At 35.9% G+C, this 16987-nt stretch overlaps 1 protein-coding gene across 6 annotated transcripts in view; it reads left to right on the top strand.

Moving 5' to 3' along the window:
• The window catches only part of RB1CC1 (RB1 inducible coiled-coil 1), a 93158-nt gene that overhangs the window by 15009 nt on the left and 61162 nt on the right, over positions 1-16987 (top strand). For 4 of the 6 annotated variants that reach the window (XM_035011149.1, XM_035011143.1, XM_035011148.1 and 1 more), the window contains 4 exons: positions 8988-9102; positions 10439-10560; positions 11825-11951; positions 12124-12294. In XM_035011149.1, coding sequence (XP_034867040.1) covers positions 10490-10560; positions 11825-11951; positions 12124-12294 — 369 coding nt within the window. In that variant the 5' untranslated portion in view covers positions 8988-9102; positions 10439-10489. Of the gene's footprint in view, positions 1-6112; positions 9103-10438; positions 10561-11824; positions 11952-12123; positions 12295-16987 lie in introns of those variants that run through there. The other 2 variants (XM_035011145.1, XM_035011147.1) reach the window with 2 other exon arrangements.

Here is a 16987-nt window from a genome sequence, read left to right as displayed (position 1 = left end):
CTTATCTACCCATGAGCACCAATTGCTTTCCCAAGAAGGTCATAATTATTTATAGTAGATCCCCACCTATAATATATGAGTGTTGAATATGATTTGCAAAATACTTATGATAATTTTTGTACTATTTTGTGGAAATTTGCAAACATATACGAAAGTAGAGAGAATATATTTTTTAAATTTTTTATTTAATTCCAGTTAGTTGACATACAGTCTTAGTTTCAGGTGTACAATATAGTGATTCAACACTTCCATACATCACCTGGAGCTCATCAGGACAGGTGGTGCACTCCTTAATCCCTATCACCTATTTAACCCATCCCTCCACCCCCCCCAACCATCCATTTCAGTAGCGAGAATAATGTGCTGAATCTAATCTGTCCATGCTATGTGCTTTAATAGTCACCAGTATTTTACTGATTTTACCTGTCCTTCTGCCGTACTTACCTTTCCCCCTCTCTCTCTCTCTTCCCCTTCTGCCTTCGTTTTTGCTAGACTGTTGTAAAACATCTCAAATATCATTTTACACATTAATTTTTCAGAATTCATTATTTCATAACTAAAATGCCATTATCATGCCCCAAAAGGAATAGTAATTCTAATACCTAATCCATCTTTAGATTTCCACACTTACTTCAAAAGTATTTTTTGTAGTAGTTTGATTCAGGATCCAAACATTACATTTGATTATTATGTCTCTTATATCTTCTTTAATAGGTAGAATTCTTCCTCTCTTTTTGAGGCCATTTGTTAAGCTAGGTCATTGTCCTATAGAATGTTTATTTCTGAATTTACCTGATTGTTTTCTTATAATATTGTTTGTTTTTTCTCTACACCCGTATTACTTATGAACTGGTAACTGTAGGTAGATGTAGAAGTTTTATTAAATTTGGGTTTGTGTTTTTTGGGGGGGGAGGTGGGCAAGAATATTTTATAGATAAGCTGCATACTTTCAGTTGAAACACAGAGACATGAGTTGGTAGCAGTGTGACAAGTGATCAGCATGTTCATGTTTGTCAACAAGCTTAATCTGTCACATTTCTTTTAATTATTTTAATGTCTGTTGATGTCTAGATCCATTATTTCATTGCGAAGTTGTCATCTTCCATATTCTGTCTGTAGTAATAGGTGGAGCTTTTCTGTAAAAAGTTATTTCTTCATTATATTGTTTATCCTGAAATATAATTCATGTAGGAAAGAGGATAAGTCCTTAAATCCTTTCCTTTTTTAGTTTCATAATAGGTTGCTACTCTAACTCACTGAGGGTTTGTTTCTTCCTTTTTTGATTGTTATGAACATAAATATTTACAGATTTAATACTATTTAAGTATTTGTAAGTATTCTTTCAATGCTCAGACTGCCCCATGTTAGTCATGAAAGCTCATCCAAGTTGAGTTTTTGCCCTTTTGACATGGTCTTATTAATTAGTCTTTGATAGCTTCTTTGCTTAATGGCACATCTTAATGTTCCAGGCTTATGTGATTGGTACATTTTTCTACTTAAGACCTTTGGAATCAGCCACTTCTCCAAAGGTTCTTTTTAGAAACCATAACGTGGGTGTACAGTGATTTTTAGAGTTAGATGTACAAAGATTCTAGAGTTAGATGGAACAGTCTCCATAAGACAACTCTCACTTTGGATACCAGCCACCTGTTGGTGATGCCCAGGACCACCCTCACTTCAGATCCACTGACTACAAATTTGGGGTTCCTACAACCACCTTCAGGTTCGAGGATTCACTAGAATGGCTTACAGACCATGGGGGAAATGCTATACTTAATTATGATTTTTTTTATAGTGAAAGGTTACAAATTAAAATTAAAAGCAGACAAAGGAAGATATGCATAGAGTCTGGAAGGTTTTGAAATGCAGAGCTTCTGGTTGCCTTCTCCCATGGACTCATGGATAGGATTACTTCCTCTTAGCCAGAGTGTGTGACAGTACATAGAGTAATGCTAACTAGGGAAGCTTACCTGAGTTTTTGGTCTCTGGAGTTTTTATTGAGGTCCTATAATCTTTACATGGTAGTTGACCTTTAGTCTCTAGTTCTTTTTAGAGGTCCAGCTAATGTCTTCAGTCTTCATTTCTTCTGGAGATGGAAACTGATACTGTGTGTCCTAAAGCCCCCATCATAAATCACATTGTTAGACTGTTCTAAAGCCCCCAAACAAAGACACTCCTATCAAGCAGGACATTCCAGAGACCTCAGGTTCCCCTCCGCATAGCCAGGGGTAAAGTCCAGACCTCTCTTTGGATAAGGTTAATTCTTTACTATACAAGGGAGATGGGTACTTAACTGTTCTAGGGTTGTCACTGCCTTTAATTCAGTGGGGCTGTGAAATACGTGTTTTAGGCAAAGAGAAAAATTTTTGTTCAAACTAACATCTCTAAAGTACTTTTTCTTTTTTTTTTACACTTTATCTCTTTTCTCTTAGATTGAAAGTCTAGGAATCTTAGACTGGAACTCTTGCTCATTTAAAAATAATGTCTTTTTCAGATTTGTATTTCTTTGATTACTGAAGAGGTTTCTTGTACTTTCCTCATTGGTTAACTATTTGGAATACTTTCTCATGCACTATGTATTGTGGATTTTTGTGATTTTCTTACTAATTCATAGGAACTCTTTTTTTTTTTTTTTTTTTTAAGCTGTTTACCCTTAATCACTTGTTGTAACACTGTCCCACTTAACAGTTTTGAGGAGAAAGTCAGATCCCGTCTTTTGATATTTGGATTAAATGATGAAACAGGTAATGGAAAGATTCATCCTTTTTTGGATTTCTCCCTTTTCCCCTCCCCTATAAGTCAGAAAATGAGTAAATCCTGTGACCTATCCAGAACCCTGTCATCTGTTAGAAAGCTGGGAAATTGGGCCTGTCTCCTGGAGGGCTCGCCGTTTGCTGTTATCGTTTCCATGCCGTGTTACAGTTGCAGGCAGCATGTGCTCACCATTAGGCTTCCGTTCTTGACTGTTAGGTGCCTGGTGATAACCCAGGTATGTGCACGCTCACGCTGAACTGGCTGGAGCTGCTCAAGCCTTAGAGCAGAAGCTGACAAACTTTTTCTGTAAAGGACCAGATAAGTATTTAGGCTTTGCTGGTTAAGAGGCAAGATCACGGCTATTAGGTAGGTGTTTACATAATAAGAGAAAAAACTTCTACCTTGCCCTGTCCCAAGTGTCCAGAATGGGCCATCCAGGGGGGTGGGCATGCTTTATGCTCAGTTGACATCAATTGGAGATTTTTTTTCTGGACACACAGGGACCACCTAAGGGATATGGGCCTGGCAGGCTGGGGAGAGAAGCCAACACAGTAAGTTTTACTTTCTGCCCAGAGACTCCAGATCCTGAGTTGTCTTTTCTTTCTAAAATTGTGGCTGGAGGCAGGTGACATTCTGGGTTTCCCATTCCAAGACTGGTTTATTCCTTGCTGCCTGCAGAAGCTGTGGCATCCCTGACATGTCAGTGGCCCCCAGCGTGTACCCTGAGTAGCAGAATGCTGCCCTGGGAGCAGAGTGGGCCTCTGCAACTCCACTTGTCCCTTAGAACAGTACCTACACAGCCCAGGGGCTGCAGAGCAAAGGAGGCCATTTTCAGTATTTCACTCAGCCATATTTTTCTTTGCTACTATATGTAAGTTCTTCTGTATACATTTCTTTAGCTTGTGAAGTTTTCAGAGAATCCCCATGCAAAGATGACCCACAGTATGGAAGAATTTCCAGTCTTTGCCGTGTGCAAGGAACCATGTTATCTACGTACCCAAGGGGATCTTGTTCTCCCATAACCTAGGACCACATCAGTTCTTGGAGGGCAACTGATTTTTCATTTGAACACCTTACCATGTCAAATTTTGAAGTGTTCTGCCATCCCACCCCCCTTACTTAATCTTAGAATTTTTTTTATATTGCATTTAAGAAAATGAAGACTTAAAAGCGGTAGAATTGGTGGGGGAAACAAGTACTGGGATTTCTAAAGGAACAGTAAAATGGCAAGTCATGGGATGTACTTACTACATGTGTTTAGTAGTACATTCATGTTCTTCCTTCCTTCCTGACCCAGCCATAGATTTGAACTCCGGTTGTTTTTGCTATATGGCTTTGAGAGATGATTGAACTTTTTTAGATCCGCAGTTTTGTCATTTGATTGATGGAGATAATAGTAGCCTTTCTCACAGTAGAAATTGTAAGGATATGTAGCTGGTATGGCTTTTACTTCATGTTAACAATCAGTGGTTATTGTTAAGTCAACAATATCCGTATCTTTAAAGAATAAAACATAGAAAAGTGCAAGCATATATTTGGGAATTACTTTTAATTTGTAAATAATTGCATTTTTGTAGCTATTCTTTTTGGAAGTAGATAATCATGGAGTTTGTGTATAGGTTGCCCAGTAAGATGTACGCTTCATGAGAATAGGGAATTTTACCATATTATTTGTTCTTTTATGTCCAAAACTAAAAAAAAAAAAAAAAAATGCCTAGGGCATACTAGATTCTCAGGTGAAATTTTTATTGAATAAATGTTGTAAACTGAGACAGGTTCAAACTTACCTTTAGGCAAGTTGAGTAATCTCTGAATCTTTTCCCTAAACTCCAAGAAGAAACAGTAATAATATGGTTATCTTACATGTTATGAAAAATAAAGGAACTATTGCATATAATACTACTGAGCATAATGACTGACATATAATGAATCACTCAGTGGTACTGATGATTATTCTTTGTGTCATATACTTGGGACAGGTGAAATAAATATGAGCATTTTGTGGCCGTGGAAGCCATCAGCCTGTGTTTCTTTGTGTGGTTTTGTTTTGTTTTGTTTTTACTATTCCCTTTTATTTTTTACTTTATGTTTCTGGTTTTGTTTTTCAGTTTCAATTTCAGTATACTTAACATAGTGTTACTAGTTTCAGGTATGTAATACTCAGCAATTCAACGCATTACTCAGTGCTCATCATGATAAGTATACTCTTTAATCCCCTTCAGCTATTTCACCCATCTCCCCATGCACCTCACCTCTGGTAACCATCAGTTTGTTCTCTGTAATTAGGAGTCTGTTTTTTGGTTTGTCTCTTTTTTTGTTCACTTGTTTTGTTTCTTACAGTCCACATATGAGTGAGATCATATGGTATTTGTCTTTCTCTGACTGACTTATTTCCCTTAACTTTATACTCTCTAGATCTATCCATGTTGTTGCAAATGGTAAGATTTCATTCTTTTTTATGGCTGAGTAATAGTCCGTGTGTGTGTGTGTGTGTACCCCACATCTTCTTTATCCCTTCATCTGTCGATGGACACTTGGGTTGCTTCCATATCTTGGCTATTGTAAAGAATGCTGCAATAAACATAGGGGTGCATATATCTTTTTGAATTATCGTATTTTCATATTCTTTTGGTAAGTACCCAGTAGTGGAATTACTGGATCATATGGTAGTTTTTATTTTTAATTTTTTGCGGAACCTCCATGCTGTTTACCATAATGGCTTCACTAGTTTGCATTCCCACTAACTGTGCATAGGAATTCCTTTTTCTTCACATCTTTGCCAACACTTATTGTTTCTTGTGTTCTTTCTGTATTTTGGATAGTAATCACTTATCAGATCTATCATTTGCATATATCTTCTCCCGTTCAGTAGGTTGTCTTTTAGTTTTGTTGATTGCTTCCTTCGCTGTGCAGAAGCTTATTTTGATGTAGTCCCTATAGTTTACTTTTGCTTTTGTTTGCCTTGTCTCAGGAGACATACCCTGAAAAAAAAGTTGCTACAGCCGATGTCAGAGAAACTGCTGCCTGTGCTCTCTTCTAGGATTTTTAGGGTTTCGTGTTTCACATTTATGTCTTAATCCATCTGAGTTTATTTGTGTATGATGTAAGAAAGTGGTCCAGTTTCATTCTTTTCTTTGGAGCTGTCCAGTTTTCCCAGCAGCATTTGTTGAAGAGACTTTTCCCCATTGCATATTCTTGCCCCTTTCATTGAGGATTAATTGATCATATAATCATGGGTTTATTTATGAACTCTCTATTCTTTTCTACTGATCTGTGTGTCTGTTTTTGTGCCAGTACCATACTATTTTGATTACTACAGCTTTGTAGTATATCTTGAAATCTGGGATTATGATACCTCCAGTTTTGTTCTTTTTCAAAATTACTTTGGCTATTCGGGGTCTCTTGTGGTTCCATACAAATTTTAGGATTACCATTAGGCTGACATTGAGCACCAGGGCTAGTGAGACCCATGGGGCAATGATGACTCATTTTACTAGTTAGATTTTTCTCTTAACACTATTCTAGCATAGGCCCTGGGTGGTATATGACAATAAATGAGGACACAGAGAGTAAAGATTCAGAAGGAGACTTCTGGTTAAAGTTGCCAGTGTGATGGCTTCACACAGTAGATAATGGATGAAAACGTGGGATGTTACGTCAGGGTAGGTCAGGAGGTGCTTCTCTAAATGATGCTGTCATTAACATCACTTGAGAACTGTTAGAAATGAGCTAAGTTAAAAAAAAAAAAAAGAAAGAAATGAGCTAAATGGCAGATAGTATCAAGTGTGTGTGCCTATATAGTGGAGTCAAACTATAACCTAGGTTCTAGAGCCACAGCAGTCAAAACTGTCCTTGAGATTGTTTTACATTATTCATGAATTATCCATACAGACCAATTTTCAAATAAGCTTTGTTCGTGCAGCTGTTTTTGTAAGCATTGTTAATGATTGTGGTTTTTAGGTTGAGCTGTTTCTTAGGGTGAACGCCAGGTGAAGAGATTTCTGTTTGTTTAAAGGCACGTAGTAGCCACTACATTTATCAGAGTTTCCCTCATTTACTGTAAGTATTATGGAACAGGGGAATGGCACTGAGTCCATCTTTATAATAATTTCTGAAGCCTCTGATGGATTGAGAACAGTATTGTACCTAGATCATGAAAAGAAAAAGATCGATGAAGTTTTAGATTGAAGGAAATTAAATAGATATTACAATTTAAACACAATATATTATCCTGAATTGGATCCTAGATTGAGGGGGGAAAACCGTAAAGGGCAATAATTTGAGTACGGATTGTGGATTAGATGATAATATGGATCTCCGTTAAATTTCATGATTAGATAAATGTACTTTGGTCATGTATGAGAAAAATCCTTTCTGTTAGGATACTCACATTCTGGAATATTTATGGATAATGAGACAGTCTGTCTGCAGATTACTCTCAGATAGTTCAGGAAAAATGTATTTGTGTGTGTGGTGTACATGTATATAGAGAGAGAAGGAGAAAGGAGCAGGCATGGAGCCTTAAATGGCCCAATTGATAAAGCAAATGGAACACAGTATACATAGTTGGTAACACTAGGTAAAGGGTACAAGGGGGTTTTTGTACTATTTTTGTAACTTTTTTCTAAGTGTGAAGTTAAACCAAAACAGAAAAGGTAAATAATATTTAGGAGGAAAGAAAAGTAGAAACTTAGAATAAAGTTGTGATTATTTATAAGGTTTTATATTTAGGCTCACAAATGTGTTGTATCTTCTTGTACTGCTTTACCCCACCTTTACAGAACAGGCTTATTCTCATTTGTGTGACCCTGTTTAAATGTAACCCACATAGAGGCCTACTTTGATCACCCAAATCTAAAGTAGGTTCTTCTCGCTACCCCACTCCTCTTACATTGCATTTATTACAACTTATATCATCTTTGTTTTCTTTTTGTTTAATTTTTTTTTCTATTTCAAGACTGTGATCTCCATCAGAGCAAAGATCATGTCTATTTTGTTCACAAAATACAGTCCTGACACATAAGCTCAGTAAGTGTTTGTTCTATTTGGATGAATGAATGAATTAATGAATCATCTCTGCTACCAGTATTCCTTCCATTTTAGTCACCATACTTTTAGCTACCTAATCCTTCAGAAAACAAAAGAACTCCTTTTAACTTGTAAGATAAAGTGTTCTCTTGAATTTGGGCCTAGTGGTGAGGTCCCACCCAAACACTGGAGAGTTGGCAGAGGAAAAAGAGCCCAAGAAGGGGTGCTAGGGTTGTTTATTGAATTCTTATGCAGATCATGAGCCTAGTACATTAAAATTTTTTTCATACTTTTTCTCCCTTAATTCTCATAATATCCCTGCAATGTGGAGTACTGTATTAATTATCTTTTGCTGAGTAAGAAATGTTTTAGTTCACATTTTCTGGGCGAAGGTTGGCTGGGTCATCTGCATCAAGGTCTCTCAGAAGATTGCAGTGACGGTGTTTGCTGGGACTGGCATCTTGTCTGAGGCTCAACCAAGGAGTGATCTGCTTCCAAGCTCAGTGATGGTTGTCAGTTCCTTGCAGCTTGTCAGACTGAGACTCTCAGCTTCTTGCGGAGGCTGACTTCAGTTTCTTGCCACATGGGCCTCTCCATGGCAGCTTGTTACTTCATCAAAGCTGGCAAGGGAGGGAGTCAACTGGCATGGTGGAAGTTCTAATCTTGAGTAGCAATCATGTGACATTTCATTAACCTCACCATATTTCATTGGTTAGAAAAAGATCACGGGCCCTGCCCACACCCAGTAGGGGTGGGGATTTCACTGAAGTATGGATACTCAGAGGTGGAGGGGCTATTTTAGAGGCTGCCTGCTAAAGGTACCATTTTTATTCATTTTACAAAACAAGAAATCAAGACCATTAAGTAAGTTGCCCAAGATCATATACGAGTAATGGGGCCAGGATTAAACCCAGAGGCAGTCAGACTCCACAGTCAGATTCTTTTTATACCATTATATTTTAAGAACTAAGAAATGGCTGTAGAATTTGGCAGTTTTGGAGAGTTTTTTTAGAGACTTTTGTGTCTTTTAATGGAGTGGTATGGATCAAAGTTATACTCTTGTGGTTTCAGTGAATGTGCATGTAGGAAGAGAGATTGAGTAGAAATCACTCAGAAGGGAATTTTTAAAGAAAGGACAATAACCATACATTGTCACATACTGAATTATGTCTCTCTGTGATAATCCAGAAATTTTTCTTTTCCAGTTCACTGAGTTTAACCAGTAATGCCATTCAGTTGCCAATATCAAGCAAAGCAAACATAAGCCAGTTTTAATCTGCTTTTTAAGAAAAGTGGTAGTCCTTTTCACAGTGCCTGACGGTAAGTCACAGTTCTAAATTCGTAAGTTTTTCATCTAATGTATTTAAAAAACTGATTTTGGAAACATTAATTTTAAGATCTTACTTATTTTTTCTTTCTTCCCTGATAATTTTACTCTAAAGCTCATTGAAAAGAGCATAAGGAAAGATATATTCTAGTATCTTAATTTATGGTCTTTCATTAATTTGGGGGATTTTTACCTCTAATTGTAAAAAATAAAATGGCTAGATTTGAAATCTTCCCTTGTAGATGAGGAAGTTTATGTTATTTTATTTTTTAAAGATTTATTTATTTGAGAGAGAGGGAGAGGGAGCATGCGCATGGGAGGGGTGGGGAGGGGGCAGAGGGAGAGAAGGGGAGAGAGAGAATCTCAAGCAGATTCCCTGATGAGGGTGGAGCCCATCACGGGCCTTGATTTCACTACCCTGAGATCATGACCCCAGCCCAAACCATGAGTCAGACTCTCAAGCGACTGAACCACCCAGGCTCCCTGAAGAAGTTTATTTTATATATGAGGTTTTGACTTGGTCAGCTAGTTAATGGCAGTTGTTTCAAATATTCTGATTTCTAGACCTGTGCACTTTGTACTGTTCAACAAGATGATATAACTGGTAGGGTCACAGTTTCTTATGGAGCATTTCTGACTCAGTGTGGAGGTGGAATTTAGATTAAGAGACAGCTGGTGGAAGGAATTGGAATTAACTCATTTCCCCTAATTTGCAAGTAGTGGCCATTCTTATTTGCTATTAGTAAGTTTAACCTCCAAACAATATTTTATTGCTCTAAGGAAGCAGTCAGGGAAGAACTTCTTGAGTTAGGAAGATCTTTGATGAAATTTTTCATTTTAATTCTTTTTAAAAAATTTTTTTATTGTTATGTTGATCACCATACATTACATCATTAGTTTTTGATGTAGTATTCCATGATTCATTGTTTGTGTATAACACCCAATGCTCCATGCAGAACGTGCCCTCTTTAATACCCATCCCAGGCTAACCCATCCTCCCACTCCCCTCCTCTGTATTTAATTTTAATTCTTAATGTAGAAGGGTACATGAGGACAGTGTGAAGTATACACATAATTTTTGTTCTAATTGCTGGCCTCTTCCTTAAAACAGATTTTTTTAATGAAGAATAGTTAATGCTTTTCACTAGTCTCATTACTGTTTATTTTTTAAGCAACAAGTTTACCAAATTGTCCAGTTAGCCATCTTAGACACCAAAAACTGTTTTTTTGTTGTTGGCATAGTTGTACTATATAAATAACATGTCTTATGTGAGGGTATTCGTAGTTGTGTTTATATAACTGATCATTTTTCTTGTCTGTTTCTTTTAGTAATCAGGTCAGAGTGTGAGGTATAAGCTCACAGAATCCAGAGAAATCATCATGAAGTTATATGTATTTCTGGTTAACACTGGAACTACCCTGACATTTGACACTGAACTTACAGTGCAAACGTAAGTTGTATTTCATTCAATTTCATCACTTTTGCATTTTGTGTAGGCAAAAATTAAACTATTTGATTTGGAGAAAACTATTCCTTTGTTAAATAAGAAAATAATAGTAGCAATATCTTAAATCTTTTATCTTAGCATATTACGTATATAGTTGTCATCTTTCACTAAAACGCTAACGTTAGGTTCATAAAATTGTGCTTTGTTCTGTTTATGTGAATATATTATTCACATTAAACAAACCTACCTGCAAACAAACTGATTTCAAATTAAAACTATCAAATAGAAGAAGTTTTCATAGCTGATTGCTCTTCTCAGTTTCCTAGGACATTGCTAAGAAAATTATTGCTAGCTATATAAAGTAACATGTATCAGTCCTATGTATTTTGGTGATTTGTTTTTATTCCCTTATATGAATAAAGTCAGTAGTACTTGTTTTGTTTGTTGATGCAAGAATACAATCAATTTAATATTTTTAACCAAGTTTGTAGGACTCATAATATCTAATAATTCTCCAGCTTTGCAAGGGATTCCAATATTTGACTAATGAATGCCCTTATATTTGTGAAATTTGGGGAGAAGTGTCAGGGCGAGGGAGGACATATTTTGAGGCCAGACAGCAAGGAAGGAAATAGTAACAACTATACATGCTTGTGTTTTGGTAGTGGACCTAGGAGCAAAGACTTGATAGCAATACAGAATAAACCTGACACTGAAAATATTACAAATAATTTGTGGAATTAATAATCTTAGTTTTAAAAATGGAATTTGAAATTGTATTCTTTTTTTGAAGTTCTGGTTTTTATAAAATACAATTTTACCTGTAAAGGAATGATTTTCTGAAAGATAGGGAAAGGAAGCAATTTTATGGTTTATACTTAATGTAGTTTGTGTAATGTGATGTGAGGATTTTAACAGACATCTGTGTTCTGAGGATTTTAACAGACTGATGCTAATTTGAGCATATTCTTTTGCTGTGTTATATAAAGAGCACAGAAATAAATATGTCTACTGCCTGTATTTTATAGACTCACTTGTAGATGTGCCAAATGGGTTATTTGTTCACCTAAGATCAGCCAGTTGATTGTGGAATCTGATTCCAGAAACAAGAAGTTTGTATTTTATACTGTTGTTTTGGGGAAATTTTTTTAGAGTGAAATTAATATCTATCAGATATTTTTACACAGTGCTACTTTGATAATAAAAAAGTTTGTCATTGGGAAGTTATGTAGAACTAATTTTTTGCTCCACCCCACCCCTTTTAAAGTGTGGCAGACCTCAAGCATGCCATTCATAGCAAATACAAGATTGCTATTCAGCATCAGGTGCTGGTGGTCAATGGAGGAGAATGCATGGCTGCAGATCGAAGAGTGTGCACCTACAGTGCTGGGACGGTATGTGTCCATGAGCCTTTTCGTACAAACATGCCCCAGTTTCACATCACATAGGGAATTGGGAACTCAACTTCAAAAGTAAGGTTTATCTGCTTCATATATTGAGGGCAGTGTGCATGTTCAATATTTATAACATTTTACTTCAGTTTCTTTTGCTTTTTTATTTCTGTAGGACACAAATCCAATTTTTCTTTTTAACAAAGAAATGATCTTATGTGATCGTCCACCTGCTATTCCAAAAACTACTTTTTCAACAGAAAATGACATGGAAATAAAAGTTGAAGAGTCTCTTATGATGCCTGCAGTTTTTCACACTGTTGCTTCAAGGACACAACTTGCAGTGGTAAGATAAAAATAATTGTTTTTTGAGATTATTATACTTATTTACATCTAGTACAATTTAAAATTAAAAATTGGTTGGGGCACCTGGGTGGTTCAGTCGTTAAGCGTCTGCCTTCGGCTCAGGTCATGATCCCAGGGTCCTGGGATCGAGCCCCACATCGGGCTCTGTGCTCTGCGGGAAGCCTGCTTCTCCCTCTCCCACTCCCCCTGCTTGTGTTCCTGCTCTTTCTATGTCTCTCTCTGTCAAATAAATAAAATCTTTAAAAAAAAAAAAAAAATTGGTTACTTAACAAAATGATGTCTTATTCATATACTTGGTAATATTTTCATGAAGTATTAGCCTATTTTAGGCATCAGTGAATGTTAAAACAAATTGATAGTTCCTAAAAGCATTCAAATCTAAATAGCACAGAGAACTCACGGGTGGTTGCCAGAGGGGCCGGAAGTTGGGGGATGAGTGAAGGAGAGTGGGAGATACAGTCTTCCAGTTAAGGAATGAGTAAATGGGAATAAAAGGTACAGCAAAAAGAATATAGTCAGTGATACTGTAATAGCATTGAATGGTGACAGATGGTTAGCTACACTTGTGGTGCACATAGCCTAAGTATAGAGTTGTTGGATCACAATGTTGTATACCTGAAACTAACGTAACATTGTATGTCAACTATACTCAAATAGATAAATAGCTAGCAAAGTGGTCTGAATTACAGAGGAAGCATGAAAAAAAACATAAAAATAAAAGTTTTGGGAGAAACATTTTGCTGGTTAATATGTCTGGTTTTTAAATTTTCAGACTCATAAGTTGTTAGTCATTCTGCATTTGCAAAGAGTTATAAGATCTTAGAATGGAAAAGCAGTTTTAAACATGATTTGTTGAACTTCTTTCCTAAATGATGGTGTGCGGTTAATGACTTCTGAACATTGCTATAATCAATAAAGTTACCTCTGTTAGAGTAGACAGAAACAAAAGACTTAAATAACTCTTAAAAATGTGATTCTTTCTTCCATATCCATATTTAGGTCCTGGAGGAGAACAAAGTTTCTTTCCAATATGTACAAAAAATTTTAAATGGCAGTATTCATACTTGACAAAGTGAATGTTAAAGCATTAAACAGAACAAAGTGAAATTTATAATAAAAGATTTAACTTGTGAGAAAGAGAAGTCAGATCTCTATTTTCCTATCAACACAGGCTAAATGATAATAATTGCAGGAGAACTTAATAAAGCATAATGATGTACACCAGTATTCATACCAGAATTATTTCCTGTAGTCAAACGATAGAAACAACCCAGATGTCCATCAGTAGATGAATAGATCAACAGAATGTGGTATATACATACAATTGGATATTATTTAACCTTGTCAGGAAGAAAATTATGATAACTACAATATGGATGAACCTTGAAGATAAATATGCTAAGCGAAATAAGCCAAACATAAAAGGACAAATACTGTGCAATGTTAATTACGTGAGGTACCTAAAAGAGTCAGATTCATAGAGACAGAAAATAGAAGAATAGTTACCCAAGGTTGAGGAGTGAGGGGAAGGTTGAGTTAATTATGTATTGGATATAGTTTCACTTTGGGATGATGAAAAAGTTCTGGAGAAGGATAGTGGTAATGGTTGCACGGCAATGTGAAAAACTTAAGGCTTCTGAGTCACACACTTAAAAAATGGGTTAAAACAGTAAGTTTCATGTTTATTATTCATAATTTAAAAATGGGAGATTTTAATATGTCTCTTTCATAATCAGAAAGCTCTTATGGACTATATTTAATATTTTGTATCCTGAAAATACAGAATATACTCATTTTTTCTTACAGATAAAACCAGAAGAGTATCAAAAGAGTAATATATTAATAGCAAAGAGGATATATTATGGGAATGCAAGGGTAGTTCAATATTTGGAAATGAATTAATATAATTAATTACCTCAATCGTTAGTACTTTATAGAAGAAAACAGAGTCATATCAATATTGTCCAGAAGAAGCATATGTTAAAATTTAGCAGCTATTCTTAATAAGTAAAATAGCTCTAGGAGGAAACAAAATAAAATTTAGAATTGACCAAATATGGAAGATAATCAGCTTTCAAATCAACGAAATGTTAGAGCCATTTTTGCATAAATCAGAATCAGTCTATTCAGTATTTTTTTGGAACTTCTGAGAAATATACCAAAATAAGAAAATGAAAATGAAGTAAGTGGTAAAATTAATGGAAAAGAAGTGAAAAACATCCCTTTTAGATGAGATATGGTTGTATATTTGGAATATCAAGAGAATTTAATAAAAATCTGTCAAAAGACTTTTGGTAAGGTGGCTGGATATGTGACAAATATGTAAACATTCACATTTCTTGGTACTGGGCCCTGTTTTGGAATGGAAATGGAAAATGTATTACAATCTAAGTAGTAACAAAAAATATATAAAATTCTGTTCAAGAACATAAATTATAGGGCTGCCTGGGTAGCTCAGTCGGTTAAGCATCTGCCTTCGGCTCAGGTCATGATCCCAGGGTCCTGGGATCAAGCCATGTATCCAGCTAAGCAGGAAACCTGCCTCTCCCTCTCCCTCTCCCTCTGCCACTGCCCCTCCTGGTGCTCTCTCGCTCTCTGTCTGTTAAATAGATAAGTAAAATCTTTAAAATATATATATAAGTTATAAGCCAATGAAAAGACATATTTTTAAACTCTGGAAAAGTTTTGAGGTTCCTCAAAAAGTTAAAAATAGAGCTACCCTACAACCCAGCAATTGCACCACTAGGTATTTATCCAAAGGATACAAATATGGTGATTCAAAGGGGCACACGCACCTGATGTTTATAGCAACATTATCAACAATAGTCAAATTATGGAAAGAGCCCAGGTGTCCATCGACAGATGAATGGATAAAGAAGATGTGGTCTATATATACAATGGAATATTGCCTGGCTATCAAAAAGAATGAAATCTTGCCATTTGTAACTACATGGATGGAACTAGACAGTATTATGTTAAGTGAAATAAGTCAGTCAGAGAAAGAAATATTTTTTCACTCATATGTGGAATTTAAGAAACAAAACAGGAGCATAGAGGAAAGGAGGGAAAAATAAAACAGTACATAATCAGGGAGGGAGACAAACCATAAGAGACTCTTAACTCTGGGAATCAAACTGAGAGTTACTGGAGGGGAGGTTGGGGGGGAGGGATAATTGGGCAAATGGCATTAAAGAGGGCATTTGAAGTAATGTGCACTGGATGTTATATGCAACTGATGGATCACTAAATTCTATTTCTGAAATAAAAGACATTCTTAATATCATTTTTAATATTCATAGTCATAATCTTAATATATTCATGAGCTTAATGAATTACATTTAAAGTTGCCATGAAAAGCATTGGTGTGGGGGGAAAAAGGCATTTTTGCTTTGGAGAGTGAGGAGGAACTTTTGATTTTTTTGTTTGTTTAGTTTGGTTTTAGATAAAATGGACTTTAAGTTTACAGGGAAGGATCAGTGTCCAGGAATAGTTAAGAAAGTTAAGAGAAAGAAGAATGGAAGGTGGAGGGAATAATACATGTTCCTCAGATTTTAAAAAGTACTCAGAAGCTGTAGTAACCAAAACAGTGAATATGTCAGACAGTGCATTTTATAAGGAATTAGAGGCCCTATAACAGTGGCAGGAGTGTGGTCTTCTAGAGTCACATCGGCAGAGTTTAAATTTGGTCACCCCAATTGTGGTGTGACCTTGGATTCAGATACCTTCATTAGTGAAATTAATAATAGATTTTTGTTTAGTGAGATATATACATATTAGAAAATGTACAAATATTTGCGGTACATTTTCACAAAGTGATATTTTAAAATATGGTATCACCCCCGAAGCCTTACTTCATGCTTACTCCCAGTTGGTACCCATCATCCCTCTTCCATAAAATTATCCAATATCCTGACTTTAAAACCATGAATTACTTTGCCTCTTTTAGAACTTTAAATAGATGGAATCATTGTTTTTGTGTGTGTGTGTCTGGCCTCTTTTATTTAACATTATGTTCCTGAGATTCATTCATGTAATTGCATGAATTAATGCTTTGTATTCATTGCTGCATAGTATTCCATTGTATGAACATGCTCCAGTTCATTTAACTATTGATAGATATTCTTAGCAGTTAAAAACTATTGTGACTAGGGCGCCTGGGTGGCTCAGTTGGTTAAATGACTGCCTTCGCCTCAGGTCATGATCCTGGAGTTCCGGGACTGAGTCCCGCATGGGGCTCCTTGCTCAGCAGGGAGTCTGCTTCTTCCTCTGACCTTACCCCCTCTTGTGTGCGCTCTCTCTCAAATAAATAAAATAAAAATCTTTTTTTAAAGAAAAAAAAAAACAACTATTGTGACTAAAGCTGCTGTGAATATCTTTGCATGTTGTTTGGTGCACCTTTTGCCTTCTCTTGGGTATGCCTCTTTTTAACTTTACATGTGCTGTTTGAAGTGGTTGTATCCATTTATACTCCCATCATCAGTGTATGATTGTTGTACTTGCTCAACAAACTCACCGCTACTTGGTTTTCTTGGTGCTTTTAATTTTAGTCATTCTGTTGGGTGTGTAGTGGTAGGCCATTGTAATTATATTTATATTTGTTAATAAGGATGAACAGGTTTCCATTTATTTATGAGACTTTGCATATCCTTTTTGTGAAGTTATTCTAGTTTCTT

Source organism: Mirounga leonina, unplaced genomic scaffold, assembly GCF_011800145.1.
Source record: "Mirounga leonina isolate KUSES-001 unplaced genomic scaffold, KU_Mleo_1.0 Mir_165, whole genome shotgun sequence".
Classification (NCBI taxonomy): domain Eukaryota; kingdom Metazoa; phylum Chordata; class Mammalia; order Carnivora; family Phocidae; genus Mirounga; species Mirounga leonina.
Note: the sequence above shows the minus strand (reverse complement) of the source record. Positions and strands in the feature narration are given on the sequence as shown.